The sequence below is a fragment of the Solanum verrucosum genome, unplaced genomic scaffold (assembly GCF_900185275.1).
Source record: "Solanum verrucosum unplaced genomic scaffold, falcon-dt-bn FXZP01000307.1, whole genome shotgun sequence".
In the NCBI taxonomy this organism is placed as follows: domain Eukaryota; kingdom Viridiplantae; phylum Streptophyta; class Magnoliopsida; order Solanales; family Solanaceae; genus Solanum; species Solanum verrucosum.
The window spans coordinates 983,349-1,010,394 of NW_026020264.1; the positions used below are offsets into that span (position 1 = coordinate 983,349).

The following is a 27,046-nucleotide window of genomic DNA, read 5'->3' on the forward strand; positions in this document are numbered from 1 at the left end:
TTGGTGAGAGTTGAAAGATATAGCATAAAATTATTCCATGTGTATAAGTTGACCTCAAACACTACAATCATTAAAAAAAACTTCGAATGCAAACAGTACGTAGCATCGTTTAGCATATTCTAAACGTGTAACACATCATGTATCTAAAGTATATTTTTTGCTTGTACGAAGCAGATGCCTGTTGACCTTATATGATTAAAACCATGATCAACAAATGTAGTTTTTTTTTTAAGATATAAGTAATCTCCTTTGGGAAATTATTAAGCATTAGCTCTACCTTTCTGGCCATGTGACTAAAATTAATAATGTGCATTTTGTTACGTGCTTTAAAAGGCAGATCAGTATACGAAGCATTTCACGTTCATATTATATTTGGAAAAGGACACATTTATTATATATACAAATCAAATCATTTATCTTATATCGTTTGTAACAATTTTTTCTCAAAATGTAAATTAAGTTGTTATCGCAAAAAATTAAAGAAAGGTAATTTTATTGATAATCGTTGTGAGTAGAATTTTGTGTATTTCCTTGATTTTACTCTTCTAAGTTTTTTTGTTGTTCAAAGGTCTTTATAAGTAAAGTATTTTAGGCATACTTGATGTATTTGATCATCAAGAACGTCAGATAGTAGTTCGAAAAAAGACACTCCTCTTGATCACTCCTCTTTTGAAAAAAGACAATATTTGATGTCTTGATCTCTTTGTGAACACTCAAAGTTTATGGAATATTCAAGATGCTTCTTTAAGGACATATGTATCCCTTTTATTGGTGTGAGCTAAGGGGTTCAGAGTAGAGTATCCTTCAAAAAAACATGGATTCGGTTAGTCTTGTAGATGTTCATCTTAAATACAATAAAATTTTGATGTCTACACATATATAATTTAAGTTTGTAACGAAGAAATTTTGAATTAACCCCTCACAACGCTGAATGTAATGTAGAGAGCCTACCTAATATATACATATATAATTTTCTAACTTGTAGAAAAAAGCAGAGAAGCCAAGATTTTGGTAGGTATGGTCTTTGACATTGTCAATAACTAGGAAGATACGTTTGTCAAGACTAGGAAAGTTATTTTAGTATATATATATAACCATCACATTAAGGTTTCATTGCACAATTCACCCATTGAGCTCTTCTTTCAACTATATATAGCTAGCTAATTCTTTCTTTCATATTATTCAACTTCTCTTTTGCAGAATATATTTGTTGCTTGCCTCATTTTATTCCCTACACTTCCTTCAAGCCATTCCTTGAAAGATTCAACTATGGGTAACATCAACAAAAAAAATTCAAATCAAGATGATGCTAATGTGTTACTTCCAATTGATACTCCCTTTAAGTTTCCATCTCCATTGCCCACTTGGCCTTCAGGTACTTTATGTTATGATTTTTGCTTTATTAGTATCTGATCAATTGTAGTGTTGTTAAAGGCTCCCTGAAAGCGTTTTTACTCCTAAAGCTCGATGAAGTCCATGTTGTGCCCTTTGCCTCGCTTAGTTGAGGCTTTAGTGCATGCGTCTAGGTGATAAGGCGCGCGTTTTTTGCACCATATTACTATCTAGACAAATATATTTGACAAAGTGATACATTTTTTGCATTACATGTAAAATTAAAAAAAAAAGGAGTCTGGTGCACAATGCATCCCATGTTCACACAGGGTTTGGGGAAGGGTGCATCCCTCTTGGGGTGTGATGTGACTAATTCCACGACTCGAACTCATGACTTATTTGTTTAAATATCAGGTGAAGGGTTTGCTAGTGGAATCATTGATCTTGGAGGATTACAAGTATCTCAAATATCATCCTTTACTAAAGTATGGGCTAGCCAAGAAGGTGGACCAGATAATCTTGGAGCTACATTCTTTGAACCATCAAATTTACCAAATGATTTCTTTATGCTTGGATCCTATAGCCAACCTAACAATTTGCCCCTTTTTGGTTGGCTTCTTATTGGTAAAGATTCATCAGGAGATGCTCTAAAATTGCCAAATGACTATACTCTTGTATGGAGTAGTGAAAACTTGAAAATCAAACAGGATGGTGTTTGCTATATCTGGCTCCCAATCCCCCCTGAGGGCTATAAATCTGTTGGACACGTTGTAACAACGTCTCCTCAGAAGCCTTCTCTTGACAAAATCAGATGTGTTCGTGCTGATTTAACCGATGCATCTGAAACTGATGATTGGATTTGGGGAAATGATGTGTTGAATGTGTACTCATCAAGACCAAAAGACAGAGGAATTAAGGGTCTAGGAGTGTCTACTGGTGCTTTTATGGCTTTAAATAACGGAGCTGCAGCAGATTCACTAGCTTGTTTGAAAAACGTCGTAGAAAATTTCTCTTCCATGCCAAATTTAAACCAAATTCAAGCACTATTTCAAGCGTATTCGCCTTTATATTACTTCCACCCTGATGAAGAATATTACCCTTCCTCTGTCACTTGGTTTTTTCAGAATGGGGTATTATTGTACACGAAAGGGCAAGAATCTTCCCCGGTTCTTGTTCAGCCAGATGGTTCAAATCTTCCTCGAGATGGTTCAAATGATGGCGCGTATTGGTTAGACTTACCAACTGATGATTCAGCGAAAAATCGTGTCAAGAATGGAGATTTCCATGCTGCCACATCCTACTTACATATTAAACCAATGTTTGGCGCGACACATACTGATATCGCTCTATGGCTATTTTACCCCTTTAACGGCCCTGCTAGAGCAAAAATCGAATTCATCACCATTCCCTTAGGGAAAATTGGTCAGCACGTTGGCGATTGGGAACACATTACGTTAAGAATTAGTAACTTCAATGGAGAGTTACAAAGTGTGTACTTCTCCCAACATAGTGGAGGAAATTGGGTGAGTGCGCCACAACTTGAATTTGAAAATGGTAACAAACCCGTGGCCTATTCATCGTTGCATGGTCACGCTTGTTATTCGAAAACAGGGCAAAATATGCAGGGGAATGGGAATATTGGCATAAGAAATGACACAGCAAAGGGGCAGGTGATGGACACTGGAGCAAATTATACAGTGGTGGCTGGTGATTATTTGAAAATTGTTGAGCCAGTGTGGCTTAACTATGCTAGAGAATGGGGTCCAAAAATTAGCTATGATATTGCAAATGAGCTTAAAAAAATAGAGAGATTTTTGCCTGGAAAATTAAAGAGGGCTATTGAGAAACTCGTGAAAAGTTTACCAAATGAGGTTTTGGGTGAGGAAGGACCAACTGGACCTAAGTTTAAGGACATGTGGAATGGTGATGAAAGGGGTTAAATATGGTGTGATAAAAAATGGGGTTTGTTTTTTTTCTATGATTGTATCATCAAATAGTTATTTCATGGATGTATCGTATGTTTTCGTTTTAGTTGTGACCTCTTTGTCGTTATAAAGTTTGCTAGTGATTAAATTGACTTACCTTCCGTTGGATGGTAGATTTTGAAGTTGAAAGTTAAGATTTGAAGTTGTGTTTGAACATGCATTATACTTGAAAAAAATTGTGAGTTGAAGTCCCAAAAATCCAAAAATTGTTTGCGGATACTTGAAAATATTGAAGAAATCTGATCAAAATTTCATAGGCAAATAGATATCTGATGATAATTTTTTAAAATTTATGATTAAACGTAGATTATACCTTTGGATCTTCTTGGTCATAGAAACTTTCTTTTGGAACAACTTTTCATTTTATTTGAAATCAATGTTTGACCATGAAAGTTTCAAATCTAACTCGAAATTGTGTTTCAAATTTTTGAAAACGGCTTATAACCTATATTTTAATTCACTTATCACTTTTTGAAGTTGTATTTAAATACATTTAAGCATGAACATTATTCTAAATATTATTTGGAAAAAGTATAACCAAATTCGATTTTATCTAAGACTCCAACTCCATAACTTTTAAATAAAGTGAAAAATATTTAGAATATATGGCCAAAGACCTACTTAATTCGAGATGCATGCATTAAATATTTGTTCTTTCGCTTATATCTGGCTCATCATATGGACAAAATCACAAAATTGGAGATTTTATCATTCTCTTTTATCATATTTCGTCTATAAGTAAATAAGTTTAGTTCAAAAATGATTGTTCAACCAATATTTCTCATAAAGTTAACAATTTGAAAGCATCTATAATATTTTAGACTTAAGCAATTTTTCCAAAGGTTATAACACAAATTATGCATGCATGGGATAGAGGTGTATATGGCTGATTGATTGATTAAAATATACTATAACATATATCCTTATAAAATGATTTTTGGAAATCCTACTTCCAAGTCATGAAGATTTGAACAGATTTTGAACGAAAATTATACTCCCTCTGTTTCAAAAAGAATGTCCTCATTTTCTTTTTAGTCTATTTAAAAAAGAATGACCTCTTTTTTTTTTTTTTGTCTAACACTTTAACTTCAACTTTCCACAAGGCATGTTTAAGGCCATAAGATTAAAGGAAATTTTGGTACATTTGAAATAAACTTTAATTTAGAACTACAAGATTAAAAAATCTTCTTTCTTTTCTTAAACTCCGTTCCAAGTCAAACTAGGACATTAACTCTGTTCCAAGTCAAACTAGGACATTCTTTTTGAAACGGATGAAGTAATTACAAATCACAGAAGAAGTTCGTTTTTGAAGCTAGCAACATATTATTCACTTTCATATATTGTTTTATACATTTTTATACAAGATAAATATATTTCATATTATCACACACTTATTTATATAGGTATATAAATATTGTATAATAATATAAGGATGTATAAATTAAATACTGATACAAAAAAAATAGTTATGTGGGATAAATTGAAGAAGTGGCTATGTAAGTGCAAAGTGTTATGTTGGGCCTACATTTTCCCCAAAATTTAAGCACAAGTAGAGAATGGGCTTTGGGCTGTTTTGAGTGTTGGGCTTCACTACAACAAATTTAGGGTTCATTCGCAGGAATGTCTCTATTTCGGGTGGTCTTTAATTTTTGCTTAATAAATTTATGATTTTTAATCTTTTATCTTTTAAGATATTAAGTAACTAAGCAGAGGAAAATACTCTTAATATTTTTTAAGAAAATCCCTAGACACAGGTTAGACCTTATAAGGCTAGTACAATTTTAGAACATTATGCCTTAAAGAAGTTCATATACTGGACTTTTACCCCAAGGCACAAGTTATGACCCAAAATATAAGTTTAGTTTTAGAATATTATGCTTTGAAAAATCACAATAATGAACTTATATCTTAAGACACAAGTTTAGTTTTAAAACTTGATGTCTTAAAGGAGTCCATCTGGTGAACTTATGCCCAAGGCACAAGTTATGTCTTTCAGGCATAAGTTCAATTTTAGAGTTTATACTTTTAAAAATTCATTCTATTGAATTTATGCCTCAAGGCACAAGTTATGCCTATCAAACTTATTCCCAGGCACAAGTTATATTAACTAATCTTATGTCAGTAAAAAAAAAAAAAAACCATTAAAAGGTTTGTCTTGCGAACTAGATAGTATTGAACTTATGTCTAGCAAATGTATACACTAAGAAAATTTGTCTTGCAAAATTAGGTCATAATTAAAAAAAAAACTTTGGCTCACAATTTTTTATTAAATGAGCCGTAGATATAAAATTAATGTCAACTTTAAAATAAAGTCAATTCGTGCAAAAACTTGCAAATTTAGGGTGATTTGTGTAAATAACTTTAAAGGTGAATTATTTTGAACTTTTTCTCTTGATAACGTAAACTATTTTTTACCTTTTACATTAAAAATTTGCCCATGAGACACGGGGTGATTAAAATTCTGCGCTTAAACAACGTATACAACTTGTGCAGGCGGGTAGTTAATGTGTTAACAGAATATAGCTTGATATGATTTTTTGTTTATAATTTAGACAACAAGTACACATATTTTATTGTTAATAAAATTGAATATAATTCATGAGAAAACCAAGTGCTCTTTAATTAAAATTGCATCATTGGTACCAAGAACCCACTCTAGGTATTGGTTGTAAAGCCATTTTTTAATGACAACTTTGATGTTATATATGTATATGTATGTATTCCTATAAAAAAAAAGAAAATTATTCGAATATTTTAATGTTGCACGAGGTATATATTTTGCTTCGTCGAAAGTTCGCTTGATGTACAAAGTTAAACCGAAACCTGTTGACTAAAACGGTGTTTGGTTGGAATCAAAATAATCAGGTGTTATATAAAAACTAATAATTATAAATTTTGAAGGTGGTAAACTAGACGATAAATGAAACTTTTTTTTTTGAAATAACTACATTATAAATGCTATTGTGAAAGGAAGGATACTCAATTTGTAGAAGTCTAAAGTCTTTTCCTACGGAAAAATAGTTACTTGAATATGAAAGATTTATATTTTCCTTTTGAAATAGTATAAATCAATTATAATAAAATCTAATAAGGTAAGAAATTCAGAGCAAATATATCAAAATATTGTTACATTTCATAAGGTAAAATTTCGTTGTTTTTCACTAATCTGAACAAACATAGCACTATTTACGAAATTTTCTTGATTATTAATTAACTCATCTCATTTTAACCAGTAAAAAGTTATCTAAACCTTCCCATTGGAGACCCCAACCTCCACCAAGCATTTTGCTAGTCCAATCCCATCAATTTGTTATTAAGTTGTTATCATATATAGGGGTATAATTATTAATGTGAATCTTAACAACCAAACCAAACCAAACCTTAAAATTAACTCAAATTAAAAAAAAAAATTATATAGTGAAGGTAGATGACATGATTTGATCATTATATTCGTCATCATCCCTAGTCTCAAAACCTATTTCTCAGCTGCAACGTAACGCAGACTTAATGGTTTAATTTTGTTATAATTAATGTAGTAGTATATTTCGTATTGCTATAAGCTTTAAATTAAATTTCAACATCAAGTGAGTCTCCATGGTTACCGAAAACAATGACACTTTCATAACTTAATTTTTGTTTTATGTTGGCCATGATAATTTACATCTCAACAACTAATAATCATTTGCTGTTTATAAGAAAATATATAAACATCATAAATCATCATTCATCAAGTTAATTAATGCTGTTCATGATTAGAAGATCCTGTTTTCTGGAATTGGCAAAAAAAAATAATGTAAGAAGCTGTTCTACTCATGGTTATTTATATATAATATTATGCTTCTTATAATCAACATCTTGCTATTGAGGTTTAAATTGTTCTTTCTGTTTTTTTTTTGTTACGATTTTTTGTTTAGTTTTTGACGATTTAAATATGAGAGAATGAAGTTTATTCTTGTTTTTGGATTATTATATATTTATATAAATCTTAGATAAAGTTGATGGTGTTTTAGCTATACGTAAAAAAAATAAAATTGTTTACTGACTTTGTTATAATTCTTAGGTAAAGTTTGAATTAATGACTTTTTGGTATACAAAATACCTTTGGGTACAATTACTTAGGTGAAATAATTGAGTGACTGTTATATTATAAAAATGATAATTTAATAACTTTTGGTACAATACACTAAAAATTGAGCAATCATCTATAAATTAAATTAATAATGTTTTTTATTTAAGACCATGTCACAAGTAGAAAATCACGCGTTGTATGGCTTCATATAGAAAGCTGCGTATTACTTATGAATGATCGATATGACATATAAATCACTATGAAAATGTGAAATTATTAGCCGCGAAATTTATCAGTAATCCCTGTCTAATTGGTTGATAAAAAGCTCTTAACTATTTGATTTTTTTTTAGAATTGATAGGTTGTTAGTGCGTAACTAAATAAGATTAAATTTAGAATTCTGTTGTGAGCTATAATTTTTTGTCCTTTACCAATTTCTTTTTTTTCTAGTAGTGAATGGAAGAATAACATTGATGAAGGCAATATTTTTATTGAGAGAATTTAATATTTGCGATTTTATATATGTAAAAAATAATTTTTATCTTAATCAACTCCTTGCTCCTACCTAATTCCGCCCCATGAGAGGAAGACTTGGCTTTAGTGGATAAGCACATTATGAAAATGTCAACACTCAATTTTCTCACTAATTAGAGATAATTTATAGCATTTGATTGGTTGTTTACAGAACTTCATTCACATATAACTATTTCTTGTTGAATTTACGATATTAACTAACTTAACAAACCATTAGCAACCTATGGGAGAATAATGGCCACGAATAATTCATTTATCATTTGATAAGCTACAAGATAATTTAAATAAAAGGTATATGATTAAAAATGTAGCTAGCTAGAAATATAAGCAAATGTTGTTACACATCATTAAGAAAAAAATCAATTAGGTTACCCAACCCTTACTATTATACGCAATTATAATAATCATTTTCTTATTTAATTTTTTTATATATATAATTTGTTTCCCTCTATATTATTTATTTTATTATAATAAATAACTGTACATAATGTTTTTATCTTTTCCATCTTTGCATAGTAATCTTACAAATGGCTGGTAATTAAGGCTCCATGACTTATTAATTATGATTTCTTGTTTGTGGCTATATATGTACGTACTTTTATAAAATTGTCTCTTTACTTGTTTCTACTTTCTACTTAATTAGAGAGTTAGGTGGAGTTGAAGTGAGTTTGTTGATTATTTTAATCACATGACCAAAATATTCTGATTATTTTAATTTTTGGAACCAATCAAAAGCAAAAATACTTGTAATCCTAAAATACAAGGTTAGAAATGAAACCACGTGGAATTAAACCCCTAAATACACTGTTAAAATAATATTCCTTTTAAGTTATACAGAAAAAATGTTGCAAAAAAGGTGATATATAAGGAAAATCTTAGATAAAATAAAATAATAATGGCAAATAAATGAATAAATATTGTTTTGATCACCATGTTTTATATTTCTATTTAAAAACTCACCTCTTTTACATATTGCTCCTTATAAAACATTTACACAAAAAGTTTATATAGGAAAGAAATATATTTAGACAAATATCCTATCTTAGTTTGAAAATCATTAAAAAAATAAAAAATATATTTTTGGACAATATATATGGAATTCATTAATTTAATATTAAACCAAAAGATGTTTGTTAACCAAATTAAATATATTTATATTGTAATACTCATGCAGATCATTACAAAATTATAGATAAAATAAAGTTTCTCTAGGTATAACAAAATATGGTCAAAAGCTGTTACCCCACCCCACCCACCCAACCTCCAACACAAAAAATACATATACATTTGTGTGTGTATATATATATGTATTTTTATTTCTTGTATAAGTTGAGCATATCGCGGGAAATCAGATAAAACTTTCTTGGAACACCTAATTTTCCTACTTCTATATATGGTTCAGAAACTCTAGATCTACTTCTTCACCCCAACCCACCCCTCAAATCCCTCTTCTTCTTTTTTTCTTGATAAAAACACATCACTTTCTTTTTCTCTTTCATTCTTCGAAAGAAACAAAGCATTATAAGGTAATCTCCAAATCCAATGATGTTTATTTTGATAAGTGTGTAAGAGTTTCTATCATTTCAATAACTTTCCATCTTATATTATACTCTTTAAATAAATTGAACTACGCTAGCTAGGCCCTGCACATATATACATATACTAATTACAAACGTGTTTACCAACAAGGTGGTTGAGTGGTATTCCTTTCGTCATCCTTCATCCTTAATTAGAGGTCTCAGATTTGAGTGCTTGTGAAGTCATCTTTATTAGAAAACGCAGGCGTGAATTCCGATTTAATCGAGTTCTGTGTGAGAAAAAATATTTTACAAACATGTTTCTTTTAATATATAATTAGTTAAGTTCTTGGTTAAAAGCACGATAAAATTCGTTATTCCCTTTTTTAATTCTTCTAATCTTTAGAGCAGGCCGGCATACATATTTTGTCCCATATTCTTGATCTTTAATTATTTTATTACTTTTATTATTACTTTCTTGAATTTGTTAATATTATATTAAAGCATGCCTAGAAAGAAGAATTCAGTTTGTTTAATTAAAATTTTGTTTGTTTAATTATTGTAAAAATGAATTAGGAGAAGATTAATGGAAGGACAAAATCAAGGAGGAGGAGAAGTGAGAAGACTTCATATCATATATTTTTTGAGTAGAAAAGGTCGTATTGAACATCCTCATCTCATTAGAGTGCATCATTTCTCTAGAAATGGCATTCGTCTTAAAGGTTTGTTTTCTATAATTTAATTATATATAAATAAAGATTATTTTTCATTTCATTTTTTAATTGTGAAAAAATAAACGATTTATATTTTTTTTTCATTAATGATTGGATTATATTTTAGATATTAAGAGATGGCTGGGAGAATTGCGAGGAAAAGACATGCCTGAATCTTTTGCTTGGTCATATAAGAGGTTAGTTCATGTTTTTATTATAATTTCATGAAATTGTTTGCTTAAAAATTAGCTTAGTGTTCTTCTCTCTCAAAATGCAAATGGATACCCCTAAAGAGTATCATAATAGGTGATGAATCGCTATCGAGGTGTTAAATAACTCAATCAGTTAGAGTTTTTGGTAAGTTATAGTGAATAATGCGTTAGATTGCATTAGTAAAATATTTCTATAAACGAATTAAGAGTTTATAATTCATGGATATATAGATGTGATAATATTGTATTTGAAATTTTGAATCTTTATCTATATCTATTAAAAGCAGAATCGTGGTATAAATTTCATAGTACAAGTTAAAACTTACAGGAGGCTCAGTGCTAGTGTTCACTAAATTTTTATGCATACATTTTTATCATTTAATTATAATTAATCAATACAATTTTTCCCTAAACTATATATCACTTGATCATGGTATAAACACGTTGAGAATTTGTGTATTAGGAAAAGACTTGGATTCTCAATGTATCGATAGTTTATTAAGAGTTTGATCCCTCCTAAAGAGTAACAGAGTAATGAGCCAATATCGAGGTGCCAAATAATAATCCTCTTGAGAAGAACTCTCGGGCTATAAATAAAGCATAGTGAATAATACATCAAACCGCCTAGTTAAACTCCTCTACATGAATATATTCGTCATATATTTTATTTGAAAATTTTGTATCCTGTAAATTAAAATCAGAATGAAGGTACAAATCTCATATGACAAAGTACTAAATTTAATGCTCTAATCCTCTAGTGGAAGTCACGAGAATCAATCATATCTCACCTCATTAAAGATCAATTCTCAATCAATTGTGCTGGAAATATATACTACTATATGATATGGAAATTTGGGATTTTATTTTATTTCCTAAAAATAGAAAAATAAATTGAGGGAGTCAAATATTATGATGATGCAGGAAATACAAAACAGGATACGTATGGCAAGACTTATTGGATGAAGATCTCATTACTCCTATATCAGACAATGAATATGTCCTTAAAGGATCTGAAATTCCATCCATCACCACAATTAAAGGTAACTATCCCTTTTTTCAAGTTACTTTCGATAGATGGTCACTAAACTTACTCTCATTAAAGTCGGTAAACTAACTATTTGTAACACTAAAGTCGCAAAACTAGAAGGTAATCACAAATTAGGCTGTGTAATTTTTTTTAAATATTATCAAGCATATAAGTTAATTTATTTCTTAGATCACCAACATGTTTGCTAATAAACTTTAAGTAGGCTGTGAACAATATTATGGACTTGGGCATTTTAATCATATTCTAAGGGTACAATTAGTGGAATTGTATAATTCATAATTGAGGTTTAATTTAAAATGGCAGCATGGTACATATAATTAAGCACATTGTACAACATTTCTATACTTTTTCAAAAGACAAATGATAGCTTTTGGAAGAGAAAAATTTACTTGTCTATTCTCATTAAATGATGAATATTGCCTAATATTTTTAGTATAAATTCACTTCATTTTAGTGTGGAAAAGGAAATTCAATAATTAATGATCAATATTTTGTACTCACTTACCATCACACTTCAAAAAAGGTAAATTTATAGATTTAGTGAATAAGATATCAATCAATATTATGTACTTACTTACCATCACATTTCCAAAAAAGGCAAATTTATAGATTTATTAGTGAATAAGAGAGTATTAATCAATATTAACATCTCTTAATTCTTATTCAAGAAAGAGTATTATTAATTGAACTTCACATTTATAAAAAAAAAATTGCAGATGTTTCATGTGGTGAAAAAGAAGTAACAACAGCAATCATGCAAAAGGAACAAACAAAAGAAGAAGATCAAGATCAAGTTTTTCTCATGGATTCATCAAAGAAAATCTCTTTAGAAATCGAACAAGATTCTCAAAATAATATTTCTTCTGAAACATCCACACTCACCACAAATTCACCAAAATTCGAAGAAGAAGAAGAAGAAAAAAAAGCTGGTAACAAATTCGAGAACAATTCTTCTTTTTCTTCTTCTTCTTCTTCTTCTTCTATTTCTTCTTTTGGTTCGATGAAAACCAAGAAGAAAACAGAGGATAGTGAAGAAAAAATAGACACTAGTCAGAATACTGAAAAAACATCGAAAAACCCGAAATTCAATAAGAGTAGAAGCTATTCAAATGGAGCTTCAAGTATTTTCAGGAATTTGATTACTTGTGGCGCTGTTGATACTAATGACTCTGGAATTATTCCACTCAAAAAAAATAAAACTTCTGCTGAAAAAACAGTTAGTTTTTCATCAGAGATCTGTAAAGCTGATAAAATTGGAGGATCTCAGAGGATTTTTGGGACTGCTTGGAATCAACAACAGACTAATCCAAGGTAATTTTCGCATGGAACCACCTTAAGGGTGATCTGGTACACATTTTTTCGTATGTAGTTTGTATCCTAGTTAAATGTTAGCTATTATGAATTGTATATATAATTTTGCGTAGAGCCGGAGTCAAGGTTAGAAGTTTGATATTCTTCCACTAAAAAGGAAAAAATGAGAAATTTACACTGATATGAAAAGCATTTTCACCACCCTTTTGCGCTGTCAATTAATTTTGTTAGAGGGTTTACATTTCACAAGTTAATTACATATATATTTATTTAATTTTCTAATACAAATACTGAATATACGGAGAAGTTATTAGGTTCGTTTGAACCTACAAATCCCCACCTAACTCCATCTCTGATTATGCGTACACTCATATAACTGAGTAGAATATCTACACACTCTTTGTCAAATTTCTGAATCCGCCGGTGAGTAGCTTAATTAGTTTGTTGTTGTTTGCAGGAAAAGCTGTGATGGGGCATTCAGTATGTCAAAGAATAAAAGTGAATTTGGTAGTCGTAGATCAGTTTCTGCTAATTATAAGCCAATCCATGGACCCAACTGCTCGTAAGTTCCTTCATAACAACTAAATTAAATATTATTTTTTTTTGTTTTAAAATAAGTGGTATTTTAGTTTTTTTTTTTCATTTTATTTTAAAATATGTGATGTTTTAGGATTTAAAGAAGAAATTGATTTATTTTTCAAAACTATCATAAATCATTAATTAGTTTTTCTTTGATTAGGGATAAGTTAGTATAAACCCTTCTTGTTTTCTAGAAATCAATACTTTTAAGTTTTAACGGATATATCTGAATTAAAATAGCACTTATTTTGAAATTAAAATAGTATATCATCGGTTCACTTTTACTTGTCATATTTAATTTTAACACATTCTTTAAAAAAATATTGACATGATTATTTTACCACACTATCCTATTAATTGATATTTAATATTAAGTCTTGAAAAATATTATGAGAAATGGTAACAAATATTAAGGGTAAATGAAAAATAATAATAATTGTCTTTGTATGTTGAAATTGTTGCAAAGTATACCCCTCTTTCACTTTTACTTGTCAACTATTTCAATATAGATTAATATATCAAGAAAAAAGATAATTATTTTTTCATGTTTTATCCTAAACATTTGTTACTTACTTTTTATACCATTTCTCAATTCCTAATACTAAATATCAATTAATAGAAATATTATAATAAAATAACCATATCAATCAATATTTCTTTAATAAATACATCAAATTCAAAAATGATAAATAAAAGTGAACACGAAAGTTAAAGTATGTCATTAAATTAAAGCACAAATACACAAAGTTTGACACATTCTACTTACTACCATGGTACCTTAAAAAAGACATCTATTTAATCATAAAATTATTTATCTAAATTACTTCATTGGGATCACTTTACTTCTCACATTTTTTTATTTACACACCTCTTAAAAGAATTATGTTTTTTTTAACTATGATGCTTTTATATATTATCTTTAATTATTTAAAATGTTAATTTCTCTTCAATAAATAAAAAAGAGAGTTGATCTAAGTAATCACAATATGTGAGCGCTCTTCACTTAGATTTTCTGTGTAAATTAGAAAAATATACAAATACCCAAAATTATATCTTGATTTTCAAAGATAAGAATTATTTTGAACCATGTATTTTTAATAAATTCGACAAGTAAAGTGATTTGGAGGGAGTATCGTTTCTTAAATGTCAGCATAGTATTTAATTTATGAATGTGTGTTGCAGGCAATGTGGAAAGCCATTCAAGCCAGAGAAACTTCATGCCCACATGAAGTCCTGCAAAGGGATGAAAGCTCTGTCAAAGGGTGCTCATTCTGCTGCTGCTACTGACAAGACATCCAAAAATGCACCAAAAATAGATTCTCTTTGACTCTATTAAATGCTAGCTTTCATTTTTTCTAAATTATTCTTATTCACCTTCTATTGGAATTAGATTATGTTTTTTTTTTAGAAAACTTCCATGTATATTTTTGCGTAACAAGGTTCACAGGCAAAAGCCTAAGCAATTCAAGAATTCACAAGTAGTTATAAGCCTGAATTTCCATCTTAATCTCAAGTATTACGCCATGCGAATCTGAGTTAGTTGAGGCAGTATGGATATCAGATTAAACAAGCAAAAATGACAAGACAGAAACTTTTGGTGATGAAAAAGTTTTTCTTTCTCCAGTTTAATGAAGATAAATTCTTCTTTACATTTGGATACTGAAGCAGTATGTCATATCTACTCCTCTCTAAATATCTTAGAGCCCCCAATGGTGTTAATGACCATATTTCAGGTCATTGGAACATACCTAATCTAATAGCATCTGTAACGAACAATCGAATTTTCAGGATGTCAGTAGTCAATAGCTAAGATCATAGCTGGTTACTTGCCTCCAAGAATCGAGGAGTCAACATGATCGAGCAAGAACCTATATAACTTCTGTTTTAATCCTTCTACCCTCTCATCTATTCTGTTACCTAACTTAAGCATGTCATCCAACCACTGATTGACGCTTTTGAGCTGACCAAGAAGATCTACAATTTCAGAATCTCCGTCTACAGTATCCAGCCCAACTCCCTTGCTCAATGCATCTTCTAAGAAGTTCAAGAACCAAGCTCGAGATGAAGAAAGCAACTTTTCTGCTAAATCTGCAGCCTCTTTCAGCCCACTCCCTGTGGACCACTCTTCCCTTGCAATATTTGTTCTTCTTGTAGCTGGTAAATGCTGCTTCGGTTTAGATACAGATCTTCTTCCACTAGAATCAGGACCAGATGGCCCATTGGTTTTAGTGCTTTGCTTGATTATAGGCGAATGGTTTTCTGCTTCACTAATCTTTGGAGTGTTCTCTAGTATAATGTAATGAGATTTCTCACTATCCAAATTTCCCTTCTTGTCTTCCTTTATGAACAAACAGAATTTGGAAAGTTCGGAGTCAATTGCAGCTTGAATCCAAGAGGCCGCGTTCTTATTGGTAACATTATGGCAAATTTCTGGAAAGGCATTCTGCAGACAGAACTTGTCATTGCCTTTCGCTTCAGGAGTTCTCGTCACCAATGATTTGGTAAGAGACGCTGCTTTCTGCATGTTTTGATGAAGGTTTAAAAATTGCTCAACCAATTGTCCAGCAGGTACTTTCTTCGATGATTCACATAGTTCTGCAAACATACTGTAGAGAAGTGTAAGGAGGAAGCTTACCTTCTATGTCTCAAGGGTAGAACACAGGTTTTGAAGAAAGTTACCACTGCCCATGTGATTTCAAACCACAATTAATACATGAAAGCATTCAGATAATTTGTTTCGACAAAGAAGACCAGTGTTCAGATAATATTCAATTCTTGGCAAACAACACCTGAACTATGTTCACTGAAGAAATAGAGAATGGGATATCCAGCTAAACACATAGATCGAAGAAGTTCGTCATTCAATACTAACTGAAGTCTGATTCAGGACATTGTCAATGTGATCAGAGTGTTGCAGAGTGAAAATATAACATACAAAAAGGTGATCTAGTACAGCCATTCTTGCTTGTACATTGAAAAGGATATGACTAGATAAAACGTGTCTCTAAGGATCGCTTTTACTTTATTTCCAACTCAAAGATAAGGATATCTCGTAATGACAAGTGATGTGTGGCATGTAGGTTAAGTACATGTAAGGGCATGACGCAAGCCAAATGGGACACTGCTAAAGAAAGGAATGCAACGACTCAAAAGGCAGCAAAGACCACATAATCTTGCATGGTACCAATATATTTATGAACCTAATGCAAGATAATATTGTAGGATGAGTAATCGGGTGGAGTGCAATAAATCTATCTAATCAAGATTGTCCCCACACAGGGGTATTCTAGAACTAAGCGAACAAATTATAAATACACACCAACAGAATAATATGATTCAAATATTCAAAGGCAGAGCTTATATTCCAGTAGTTTCATGTCACATACAGGTAAAAATACATGCGAAGTAGAGGCATCGAAATAAAGCTGAAATGACCTCATGCACTGGATGACACCTTCTGCGGCAGCAGCTTCTTCTAATGCATGCATAGCAGACAGAAATGCAACATTCCTTAAACTTGTAACTTCCTGAAGAGATTATAATTCACAATTTGATACACAACTTCTTGAAGAGATTATAATACACAATTTGATAAGCAAGCATACCACTATCATAGACTAAAAAACTAGAACATTAATTCTTCACATACCTTGCCAAGATCACGAACTGTTGATGGAAGTGAACTCCATGAAATCCTTGAGTCGGACCAATTTTTGAAACTGTGGGCCACCTTTGTCAGATTGCACGGAAGAGTCTCATCTTGTGAAAGCTCTAGATCTTTTCTAGCAGGCTTGCTAACTGCTCTTGGTGAGACAATAAGCTCTAGGTTTTTTCTAGTAGGCTTGCTAACTGATATTGGTGACACAATAAGCTCTACATCTTTTCTAGTGGGCTTGCTAATTGACCTTGGTGACACAATATTATTCCTACTTGTAAGCGGTGAAATACTTGCAGTTGAATGTCTTGGTGTTGAAACTTTATCTAAAGAAGGCTTCTTCACAGAAGGAAGCTGCAAAACATCGATTCATCCGATTCAAACACAATCAACAAAACATAGGCATGGATTTTCTCTTAAAAAGACTTGGTCAATATTATATGAGACTAACTAAAGTTTCACATTCATCCAATAAACAACACCAACAAAATGATTCGTGATGACTCACCACCCGTACTCTATAAGACTAACATACTGAAGAAAGCCATATAACTACAGTCTACAGGGATACAGTTCTTAACATTTCCACGGAGATAAATAGCCAAGCTACTACAACGCATTATAAAATCTCGATTTAGCATGAACTGTTTGATCCAGTATCCAGTCCAATCCATCCATTATTGTACAGAAAGAACCAACATTTTTAAGTTTAATCTAAACATGAACTTAATGTGATCTCTTTGAAGAACCAAATAAAGAAAAAGACAAGGACATTGAAATTAACCTAGTGTATTATTGTCTAACCATTTTTGCCCTAGGTTTACTAATTGAATCAGAAAATTGACCTAAAAGAGAAAACAAAAAGAAATAACTATTCTAACAAACAGCATTAAAGCACCAACTTAATCACTAAAAAAGATAAAACTTTACAACAATGTCAAGCCTAAATTAAATGAAGTCACATTCTGCCAAAAGTTCATCAACAACTAATTTATGGGGGTAAACTTACAGAATCCGAACCCGGAAACCCGGTTTTTGATTTGGACCTAGGTGTAGTAGCTCCAGCACCATTTTTCTCACCGGGGCTCCGATCCCATCCTCTTCTAACTGAATCCAAACTCAATCTCCTCATCTCTAACCCATCCACCTTCCTATTCCCAATGGACTGTCTTCTTGATTTTACATCTTCACTCACCACCACTCTGTTTATTTTGGTTTTCGCCTCGACCCTTTTCACTTCACCATTCTTCTTCCCTCTTTTCGGGTCGGGTCGGTTCCGAGCAGTGAGAAAATCACTAGAAATCAAATCTTTAGGATCCCCAACACATGGGCGCCTGTTGGGAACCGGCTTGACTCCACGAAGAACCGGAACAGGGGAACCGGAATCAAGACGAGTAACATGAATGAACTGACCCAGTTGGATCTTGTCACTCAGTATCAACTCAACATCTTGTTCTGATACAGAAACGTAAGCTGAATGTTGAGAATCTGATACCCTTAAATAAAATCCCCTGCTTTTCCATGGATCATCATCAAGTGAAGGAACAATACTAATCACCTGAAAACCCATTAAAAAAAATATTCAAGTGATATACCAGCATTGCTATAAATATAAAAAAAGATTGGTATTTTTTTGGACATGCCTGAAGAAGAGCAGAGCGGTGTTGGCCAGCAACTTTGGTTTCTTTATCATCAAGATGTTGCAAGAGTTTAAGCAAAATACCAGGCGTTAGAGACGCCATTAGTGCAATGTAGATGAAACAGAGAGCAAAAAAGAAAGATTAACAAACATGGCAAAGCAAGATTTGAGAGAAGGTATTTAGGGGGTATGGGGAAGAGTGAGTTTTAGGCGAATCTCAAAACGGAAAAAGGACACGTGTCAGCTGGGGATGTGGTCTATAGGTGCCAGAGTTGCAGAAATGGTACAGAAGAAAGAGAGAGAGAAGGGAGGAATGGGCACATATATCCGTAAGGAGGAAGGCAGTAGAAGACAAGATTCAACTAAAAAGGTAGTAGTAATGCTCCTACCTGGAGATATTACAAAAATCATCCCTTCTGTATCTTAAAAAGATTCAAAATATTTGTCCATTTAGGGTAAAAGGACAAATATATCCCTGAATTTTCGAAAATGGTATGTCAATATCCTCTGTCATATTTTTTGTTCATTAGAACCCTTGTCGTCCAATAATCAATGTACATTTGCGTCTCTCACTAATGAAACACTCATTTTGTACACGTGGCGCAATCCTAAGCCACAACCCGGTTGACCAATTTTTTAACCCAAATTTCAAAAATCCACTCATAACCCATTTAATTTACCCACAAATAAACTATGGACTAAAGCTCAATTCCAAGTTTCTTGGGTAGATTAAAAGAATTTTAACTACTCCTTTCGGCCCATTTGAATCTGTTTGACATTCAATACGCTGACATACAAATCGTGAATACTATGTGAAAGAAATTCTCCGGCTATGTTTTTTAGGTGGGTATCGAAAATTTCCAGGTGCTATTATGACAAGGTGCCATAGGCAAAAGAAAACAAGTTGTGTGTGTGAGAGAGAAAGGATTCTTGATTTTGGGAAGATAAATGGAGTGGTTCTTCAGATGCATTCATTGATAAGGGATCTGTAAAATCTGCGATGGTGCCTATTAATAAGTTGCCAAAAATTAGGCAGAGACGTATCTAGAGGGAGTGCCGTGGGTTCACGTGAACCCATGCTCCTTTCTCTAGATCATCATATATAGTAGTGTTATATTTTTAAAAAAATATTTAAATATAGATGCGTGAACCCATGTTCAAAGTATCATATAATAATACGATGATGATTAGGTGCACCTCTCTAACTGAGGATAGAAATTTAAATCTTACATCTATCTTGTCTTTTTGAGTAACACCACTCCAAGTGGTTATCGGTGACAATTTTGACGTTTCAACTAATTTTTCTTTTGTATTTTTGCCTTTAATCTTTCAAAATTTTCAAGTGTCTTACATTGAAAATTCCTAAAAAATTAAGCACTGTAATTTTTTTATATAATTAAATCAATTGTGTATATTAAAATTTAAAACTAATAGTATTATATATTTTGAATCTATAGTTTTTAAAATTTAATGGTTCATATTTAGAACCTAAAAGTCAAATGATCAAATTTATATTTAAGATACATTTCTTCGTAATCGTGCACCCATTTAACCGAAATCCTGAATACGCCTCTGAAATTAGGCATCTCAGTGTGAGCCTGGTGCCCATTTGAAATTTATCAATTTTCACAAAAAATAATTTAAGTTATAACATGGGTGTTAAAAAAGAACCACACCATAAAATTTAAACTTTCTAAACATAGTAACAAATTGTATTATAAAACAGATGCAAAAGAAAAAGAAAAAGGGTTGCCGGAAACAATGGCGGATTCATCTAACTCGGCAGCAATATCCTCCGGTATAGTACCACTACCACTCCCAATATAAGAAGGGGCAGCAAGAAAAAGTGATTTAGGTAAAACTTGAGGAGGAGCTAAAGCTTTAGAGACTTCAAAATCAGAGAGACTCCAAGAACGAGATAGAAATTTCATGGGTTCCTTTGGTGTCTCCGGCGGCGGTGGCCGGTACATTGGCTGAACTTGGTCCATAGTTTATTTGTGGGTGAATAGAGTGGGTTAAATGGGTTATGGGTGGGCTATTGAAATTTGGGTTAAAAAATTGGTCAACCGGGTTGTGGCTTAGAATTTGTGCCATGTGTATAAAATGAGTGTTACATTAGTGGGAGGGGTAAATGTGCACTGATTATTGGACGGCAAGGGCACTGATGGACGAAAAGTATGACGGAGGGTATTAACATACCATTTTTGAAAGTTCGAGGGTATATTTGTCCTTTTTCCCTTTTTTAAATACAAGTAGCTTAAGTTTATATTAACGGAATTCATATCTCAAGAAATTAAATCCCTTTTAGCAATTTTTTCTGTTGGTTCTCTCTCTGCTACTTTTTTTAAATTTAACTTTATGCAAAGAACCTTAACCTCAACGATTTAAAATAAAATTCACGAGGAAAAAAAATATAAGTCATAATTTTATTAAAGAGAGGATAAAATGAAGCATATTATTTCTACTAATGACTGATAATGCTAAACTTTATTATAAAAAGAAAAAAATTATTACCAGTTAAATCCAAAGTTTGTACTCCAATGACTTCATTGAACAAAATTTATTTAATTTTTCAGAAATTGAAATTTATAAAATGATAGATTTGCAATTCTTTTTTTTTAAAAAAAAAAAGATCAATTGAATTATTCTATTCATTTTATTTTACGTAAAGAAATTTTAGTAAATTAAATAAAATCTGCATTGATTAGCATATTCAAGTGTGGACTCAAGTCATTAACAACAATTATATGCTTAATTATATCCTCCATTAAATAAAATTAGGAGTTATATCTTCTTTTTTCATTAATTTTATTTTGAATCGTTGACGTTATTGTTCTTTTCATAAAAGTAGTTTGAAGAAAAAAAGGTGGGGATAGAGAAACAACTTAAAAATGGGTTAAAGATTCAATTTTACGAAGATTTCCGTTAATATAAACCTAAGCTATTTGTATTTAAAAAATGGACAAAGATTAAACCTGATAAGTTTTTGAATACTTAAAGGACTAAAATCGATAAGTTTATAGTTAAGGGACTAAAAATCAGTAAGTGTATAGTTAAGGGACCAAAGTTGATAAGTTTTTGAATAGTTAAAGAACGAAATCTGTTTAGTGTATAGTTAAGGGACTATTTATACCATTTTCTCTTTATTTGTCTGCTATCTAAAATTTTATTTTCAAATATTTGTTTGACTATGAAATATGATCAAAATTTCAAAATATGACCTTCAACTAATTTAAAGTTTTTTGAGTTTTTTTTGGATTAACTCACAAAACTTCAAGCTAGTATTTGGCTTCGGTTTTTTAAATATTATGGGTAAATTATTTTTAGGTGAAGTTTCATCGTCATAAGTTTTGGGAGAAATATTTGACTATTTTATAAAATATGATTTATACTCATGAGTTCTAAAAATTATTAAAATTATCTTTAAGTTTGTATTAAAATTACATGTTCCGAAAAAATAATCTCATAACATAATTGATGACAATCAACAACCACAAAATAACAATAAGGGCAAGAACAATACATTAATCGCATACTCAATTTTGTCACTGATTCAAGATGAATTATAACCCATTAAAAATAAAGTGTCTTTTTTGTCAAGTTTTGAATAGATAGCAAAGAGGAATAGTTATTAGTGGAGTAATTTGGTAGATAAATATTGCTTGGATTAAAAAATGATTGGTGTTTTTTATAAAATATAAAAGTTTGGGGTAATTTTTAATTTTTTAAAAATTCTCAAATATAAGAACTTGGCCCAAATACTAATTTTTTTGTAGTATTTGAGAACTTGGATATTTGACAAATATATTTGTCAAGTAATGACAAGTTGTATGACCAAACACTATTTTTTAAGTTATTTTTTCCAATATATTTGGGGCCAAACGGGTCCAAAATCTCAAAAATTGCAACTTCAGAAATCATGGCTAAAAGAAGTTAATATTTTTAGCGAGTTTAGTACTTTCTCCGTTCACTTTTACTTGGACGTTATATTAAAAGATAATTCTCTTTTTTCACATTATACTGTCAATTTATAAACATTAAATTAACGTCTTTGAAAAATGTAATGAGTAAATATGTCTGGAACTCTATCAATTAATAAGGACAAAATGGTAAACTTAGTATATTAATCATTATTTTCTTAATACGTGTGTCAAATAAAAAATTGACAAGTAAAAATAGTTGATCATGTTATTAAAAATAGTTGTCTCATATTGGTTGTCTTACCTTACTAAATCAAGAAAATATTAATTAAATTATTTCTATATTGCCCTGACAATTAATTCTTTTTTAAAGTGTTCACATTTATTTATAAAATTCCAAAGAAATTTTGTAAGAAGTGAATTAGTAAAATCATCTTCTTATAAGTGATTTCTAAATATGCATGTAAAAGAAATATGATCAACTATTATAAAACGGAAGGAGTATTCTATTTATTGTTGCTTAAGAAGTATGTTAAGACAATATCAGACAAGCAAAAATGATTAGAAGGAGCATACTTTTTGAGGTATAATTTGTGTATATTGTTATTATTATTTTTTTGACTGACTCATTTACTTATTCACCATATATTTTTCTTGGGTTATTATGTGCGGGTTCGTGGAAACCAACTAGTAACAACAAGTTTGATCGGTCGCCTTCTTTTTTCTTATTTGTGGCTTATGTGTGTGCTTAAGATGGGTAAAACTTGCTAATTAGTTTCTAATTGCCTTGCTAAACATTTTCTTTTAAGTTACAGAAAAGATTTTTACAAAGGGGTCTTCTTTTGAAAAGATTTCTTAGATATTTGTGGCTGATTTTGAAGCTTTAGTAGAAGCCAGAAAGTGCATTTTTATTGCTCAAAAGAGGAGGAATTTAAGTGTAAAAATCGCAAGTTTTCTGAGGCTCAAAACACAACCCCTTTTGTGAGCTTCGAAGTGCAAATGTTAGCTTGAAAATTGCAGATTTAGAGAGCTAAAAAAAACTGCATATTTACAACAGCTTTAGTGCAGGTTTTATGTGTATTTTTTTTCAAACAAAAATGCTATGTTACGAGAGTTTTTATGGTGAGCTAGTTTGAGTTCAAAATGATGTATTTCTAGTTTGAGAAGGGGCAGATTTTGAGAACCTTTAGGGGGAGCAATTTGAACTTAAAAATGCATATTTTTGAGGTTAAAAAAATGCAGATTTTTAGCTTAAAAAATTGCAGATTTATAGTGCGAAAAAATGCAGATTTCACATACTCTACCAAACAGATTTTTAGCATAAAAAAGTGCAGTCCTTGAGAGGTAAAAAATACAGCTTTTAACAGCCCTATTGGGCAGATTTTTTGGTGTAGAAATGCAGCCCTTTCCCTAGTTTCGAACACCATTTTGTGGGATCTAAAAGTATACATTTTTGAAATTAACCACTATACTTTGAGAGTTTAAAAGTGCAATAGTTTGAGTCTAAAAAAGGGTTTTAAAAAAAAACACTACTTTCAAGAGAAAGAAGAACATCATTTTAAAAGCCGAAAATGGATGTTATAAGTTTTGCTAGAATTGTTACCCCGTTTTTCTAGTCTTTGAAAGTTTAGCTTAACGGATAGGAAAACTCATGATTTAAAACTCCCAAATAAATTTGAAACTAGCTTAGAGGCTAAAGCAATTACCCTTTTGAAATATTTTTAAGGCTAATATTTTTATCTTTAGAAATACCTTTTTTTAAAAGAAAAACAAGTAAGAAAGTAGGCTCATATATCTAACAAAATAAATATAACTATAGAATAAGTCCCAATAATTATGCCCACTGTATATTCTTTTGACATCATCCCTTTCTGAAAATATATTTGTTATTGTCTTTTTTTTTTAATCGAATATTACAAAACATTTTAATTTCTTAACATGTTATTTCAAGATTTTAGATATGCTAACAGGTTCGAAATACAAGGTACATACATATATATATATGTCATACACAAAAAGGTACAAATCCTATATATATTTTTAGTTTTCTCTATACGTAACTCATTATTTTGTTACACTTCATTTTATTTTTTCTCATATCTACTATCACTTTTACTAATATTATTTATTTATTTTATAATTTATAAATCCCTACACTTAAATATACATATTACTTTACTACATTTAATCTATCGTCAATTTGTCTATACGTGTAAATAAATAATAAGTGTTCATATGTTTTAAACAACTTACATGTATGTACTACACTTTATAATAAACATATTTAAGATCACAAACTTTTATATAATATTTTAACATTTAGTATCATTATTATTTATTTCATTAAACTTCATTTTTCACACATATCACTCTATATATTTAAACTCGATTATAATCTTATTTCAATTTTTACGTCTTAATTCTATATATAAATAAAACAACAAAATTTTATCGTACATTTAAGTACATTTATTTATTTATTTTACAATATGATAAAAATACTACTATTAAATCTATTTTATAAGACATATATATGTCGTACCTTGTATTTTACTTTTCTCTTAAACTAACTAACTTATCATTGATTTTTAAAGCAAATAAATAAACAAGTTTTCCTAATCATATTTTCCAAAATTGAGTTTAAGGACTATCTTCAGATAGGCTCTGAGGGATGCTTAACACCTTCCCCTCGAGTAATCGAAACCCTTACTTAGAATCTCACTGGTTTCGCAAATCTAAACAGAGTTTACATTTACATATTTAAAAAATGATTTTCCTAATATTTTCCTTAAAATTTAGGTAGCGACTCTAAAACGAAAACAGAAACAATTTTTCCAAAAATCAGAGTGACAATCATATTATGCTGTGAACTGTTTCGGACGGCTAGAAATGGGGTGCGACAGGTTTCATAATATTATGCCAGATTCCTTATCTAGTAAATGTAGGGATAGAAAAATTTCTTTATGCACCCTTTCACTATTTCTCCCTGCTATTTTACAATTTATTTTCAACATGGATCAGGGACTTCATGTATAGTTAGAGTGGCTAGTTTTTAACAGAGTCAATGCTCGTGCTAGAAAAGAACTGGTATTAGGTCATATGCGTCTTCTCCTAAGGTACATTCTCCATCTTTTTATGATGATTAGCTCGAAAGATGTTGAATTTGTTTTTTCTTCCTTCAGCTGTATCTCTTAAAAGTTCTTGTAACTTAAATTGCTGGCTATTGTGAGTCTTTTTGCAGCTTCTCTGGTGGTCATGTGGTCGGTAATTTTACGCCTCATGAAGCATTTGTGCCTGGTGGAACCAATAGTTTTCCTGATATGAACATTTGGTCTGATGGTGAAAATGATCAAACTTCCTCTTCTAAATCCTGATTAGCATCTAGCTGTAGTTTTTCAAAAGATTTTTTTTTGCCTAATACATAGTGTTTTACTCGAAAAAATAAAAATGAAAAAAAATGACTTGTTTTCAAAAAATTGACTTAACTTATGATTTGAAGAGAAATCGATTTTCTAAATAGAGTCGCCACTTAATTTTTGAAAGAAATTAAGAAAACTTGTAGTCTTTCAAAAGGACTTAAACAAAATAAAATCATTTGACATTCAAAGGGGGTTCGGGATTCAATTTACATTCCGAGAAGGTGTTAGGGCCTCAGAATGTCCGCTAACTTGCGGTTGACCAACGATTTGACTAATTTTAAAAATATTAACTAAGTAAGGAATACTCATATTTTATTTGGACGGAAATAAACCTAAGGAATTTTTCGGGAAAAGTAACTCATATATTGCAAGACAACCAAATAAAATAAAACTAAGTAGTAAATAAAATATAAATATTTTAATTTGAACATAAAAGGAGAAATGAATATCTTTGGGGAATTAATTAAATTAAACCAAAAATAAAAATAAAATGTTAGTCAATCAACAAACAAAAAAACAAAGAGGAAAACATTGAATTTAGGCCTTTTGCCCAAATTCTAATCTGATGGGCTTCTGGCCCAAATCTTGTCCTAAATCTAAAAGATCCAATCCTTTAAATGAAGGAAAAACTACCTAACTAGACATACATCAGTACCATATATACTCATTTTATCTCTACTTTCAAACAATTATATATATTACCACTTTTAATATTTTATACCATATATTTTTTAAGATACAATAAAAGATACCCACACCCCTTAAAATTAGGATTGATTAATTATCTTTATATTTAAAATCCACAATTAGTGTTTTAATAACAACCAATCTCCAACCCTATCAATATCTCCACCCACCCCTACTAATTAACGATTAGTCAACATTTTTACTCCTAAAATTGTTTTTGCGGCCACCAACCAGAAGTTATGTACAAGTTGTTCATCAATTTCTTGCTTTTTACCTTCCTTAAATTAAATGTATCAATGCACGCATATTCATAAAATTAATCTATAGCCTTTCGTTTTCAAATTGTTACTATTCGGAGATCACATCGACGTCGGAAGCGATTTGGAGGTCGAAAGGCTCAATTGGAGGAGTGCTTATGTTGATTTTT

General features: G+C 30.7%; 4 protein-coding genes across 6 annotated transcripts in view; 3 read left to right on the plus strand and 1 right to left on the minus strand.

Annotated features, from left to right (window-relative positions):
- The window catches only part of LOC125833719 (citrate synthase, mitochondrial), a 346,970-nt gene that overhangs the window by 180,746 nt on the left and 139,178 nt on the right, over positions 1-27,046 (plus strand). The gene's annotated exons all lie outside the window — the stretch shown is intronic.
- Positions 1,090-3,325, plus strand: LOC125833717 (vacuolar protein sorting-associated protein 62-like). The gene is made up of 2 exons (XM_049512901.1): positions 1,090-1,375; positions 1,747-3,325. Exons 1-2 carry the CDS (start codon positions 1,270-1,272, stop codon positions 3,270-3,272), a joined length of 1,632 nt encoding a protein of 543 aa, XP_049368858.1. The 5' UTR covers positions 1,090-1,269; the 3' UTR covers positions 3,273-3,325.
- On the plus strand, positions 9,916-14,626 carry LOC125833728 (protein SOSEKI 1). Its single transcript, XM_049512916.1, has 6 exons — positions 9,916-10,158; positions 10,277-10,346; positions 11,283-11,401; positions 12,126-12,720; positions 13,178-13,282; positions 14,482-14,626. Exons 1-6 carry the CDS (start codon positions 10,023-10,025, stop codon positions 14,624-14,626), a joined length of 1,170 nt encoding a protein of 389 aa, XP_049368873.1. The 5' UTR covers positions 9,916-10,022.
- On the minus strand, positions 14,906-18,890 carry LOC125833711 (uncharacterized). Of its 2 annotated transcripts, XM_049512895.1 has the most exons (6): positions 18,598-18,890; positions 17,964-18,512; positions 17,177-17,308; positions 16,949-17,068; positions 16,735-16,826; positions 14,906-15,905 (listed from the first exon to the last, which is right to left on the minus strand). In XM_049512895.1, exons 1-6 carry the CDS (start codon positions 18,694-18,696, stop codon positions 15,122-15,124), a joined length of 1,776 nt encoding a protein of 591 aa, XP_049368852.1. In that variant the 5' UTR covers positions 18,697-18,890; the 3' UTR covers positions 14,906-15,121. The 2 variants fall into 2 exon arrangements, with proteins under 2 accessions (XP_049368852.1, XP_049368851.1); XM_049512894.1 differs by having other exon boundaries at positions 16,949-17,308.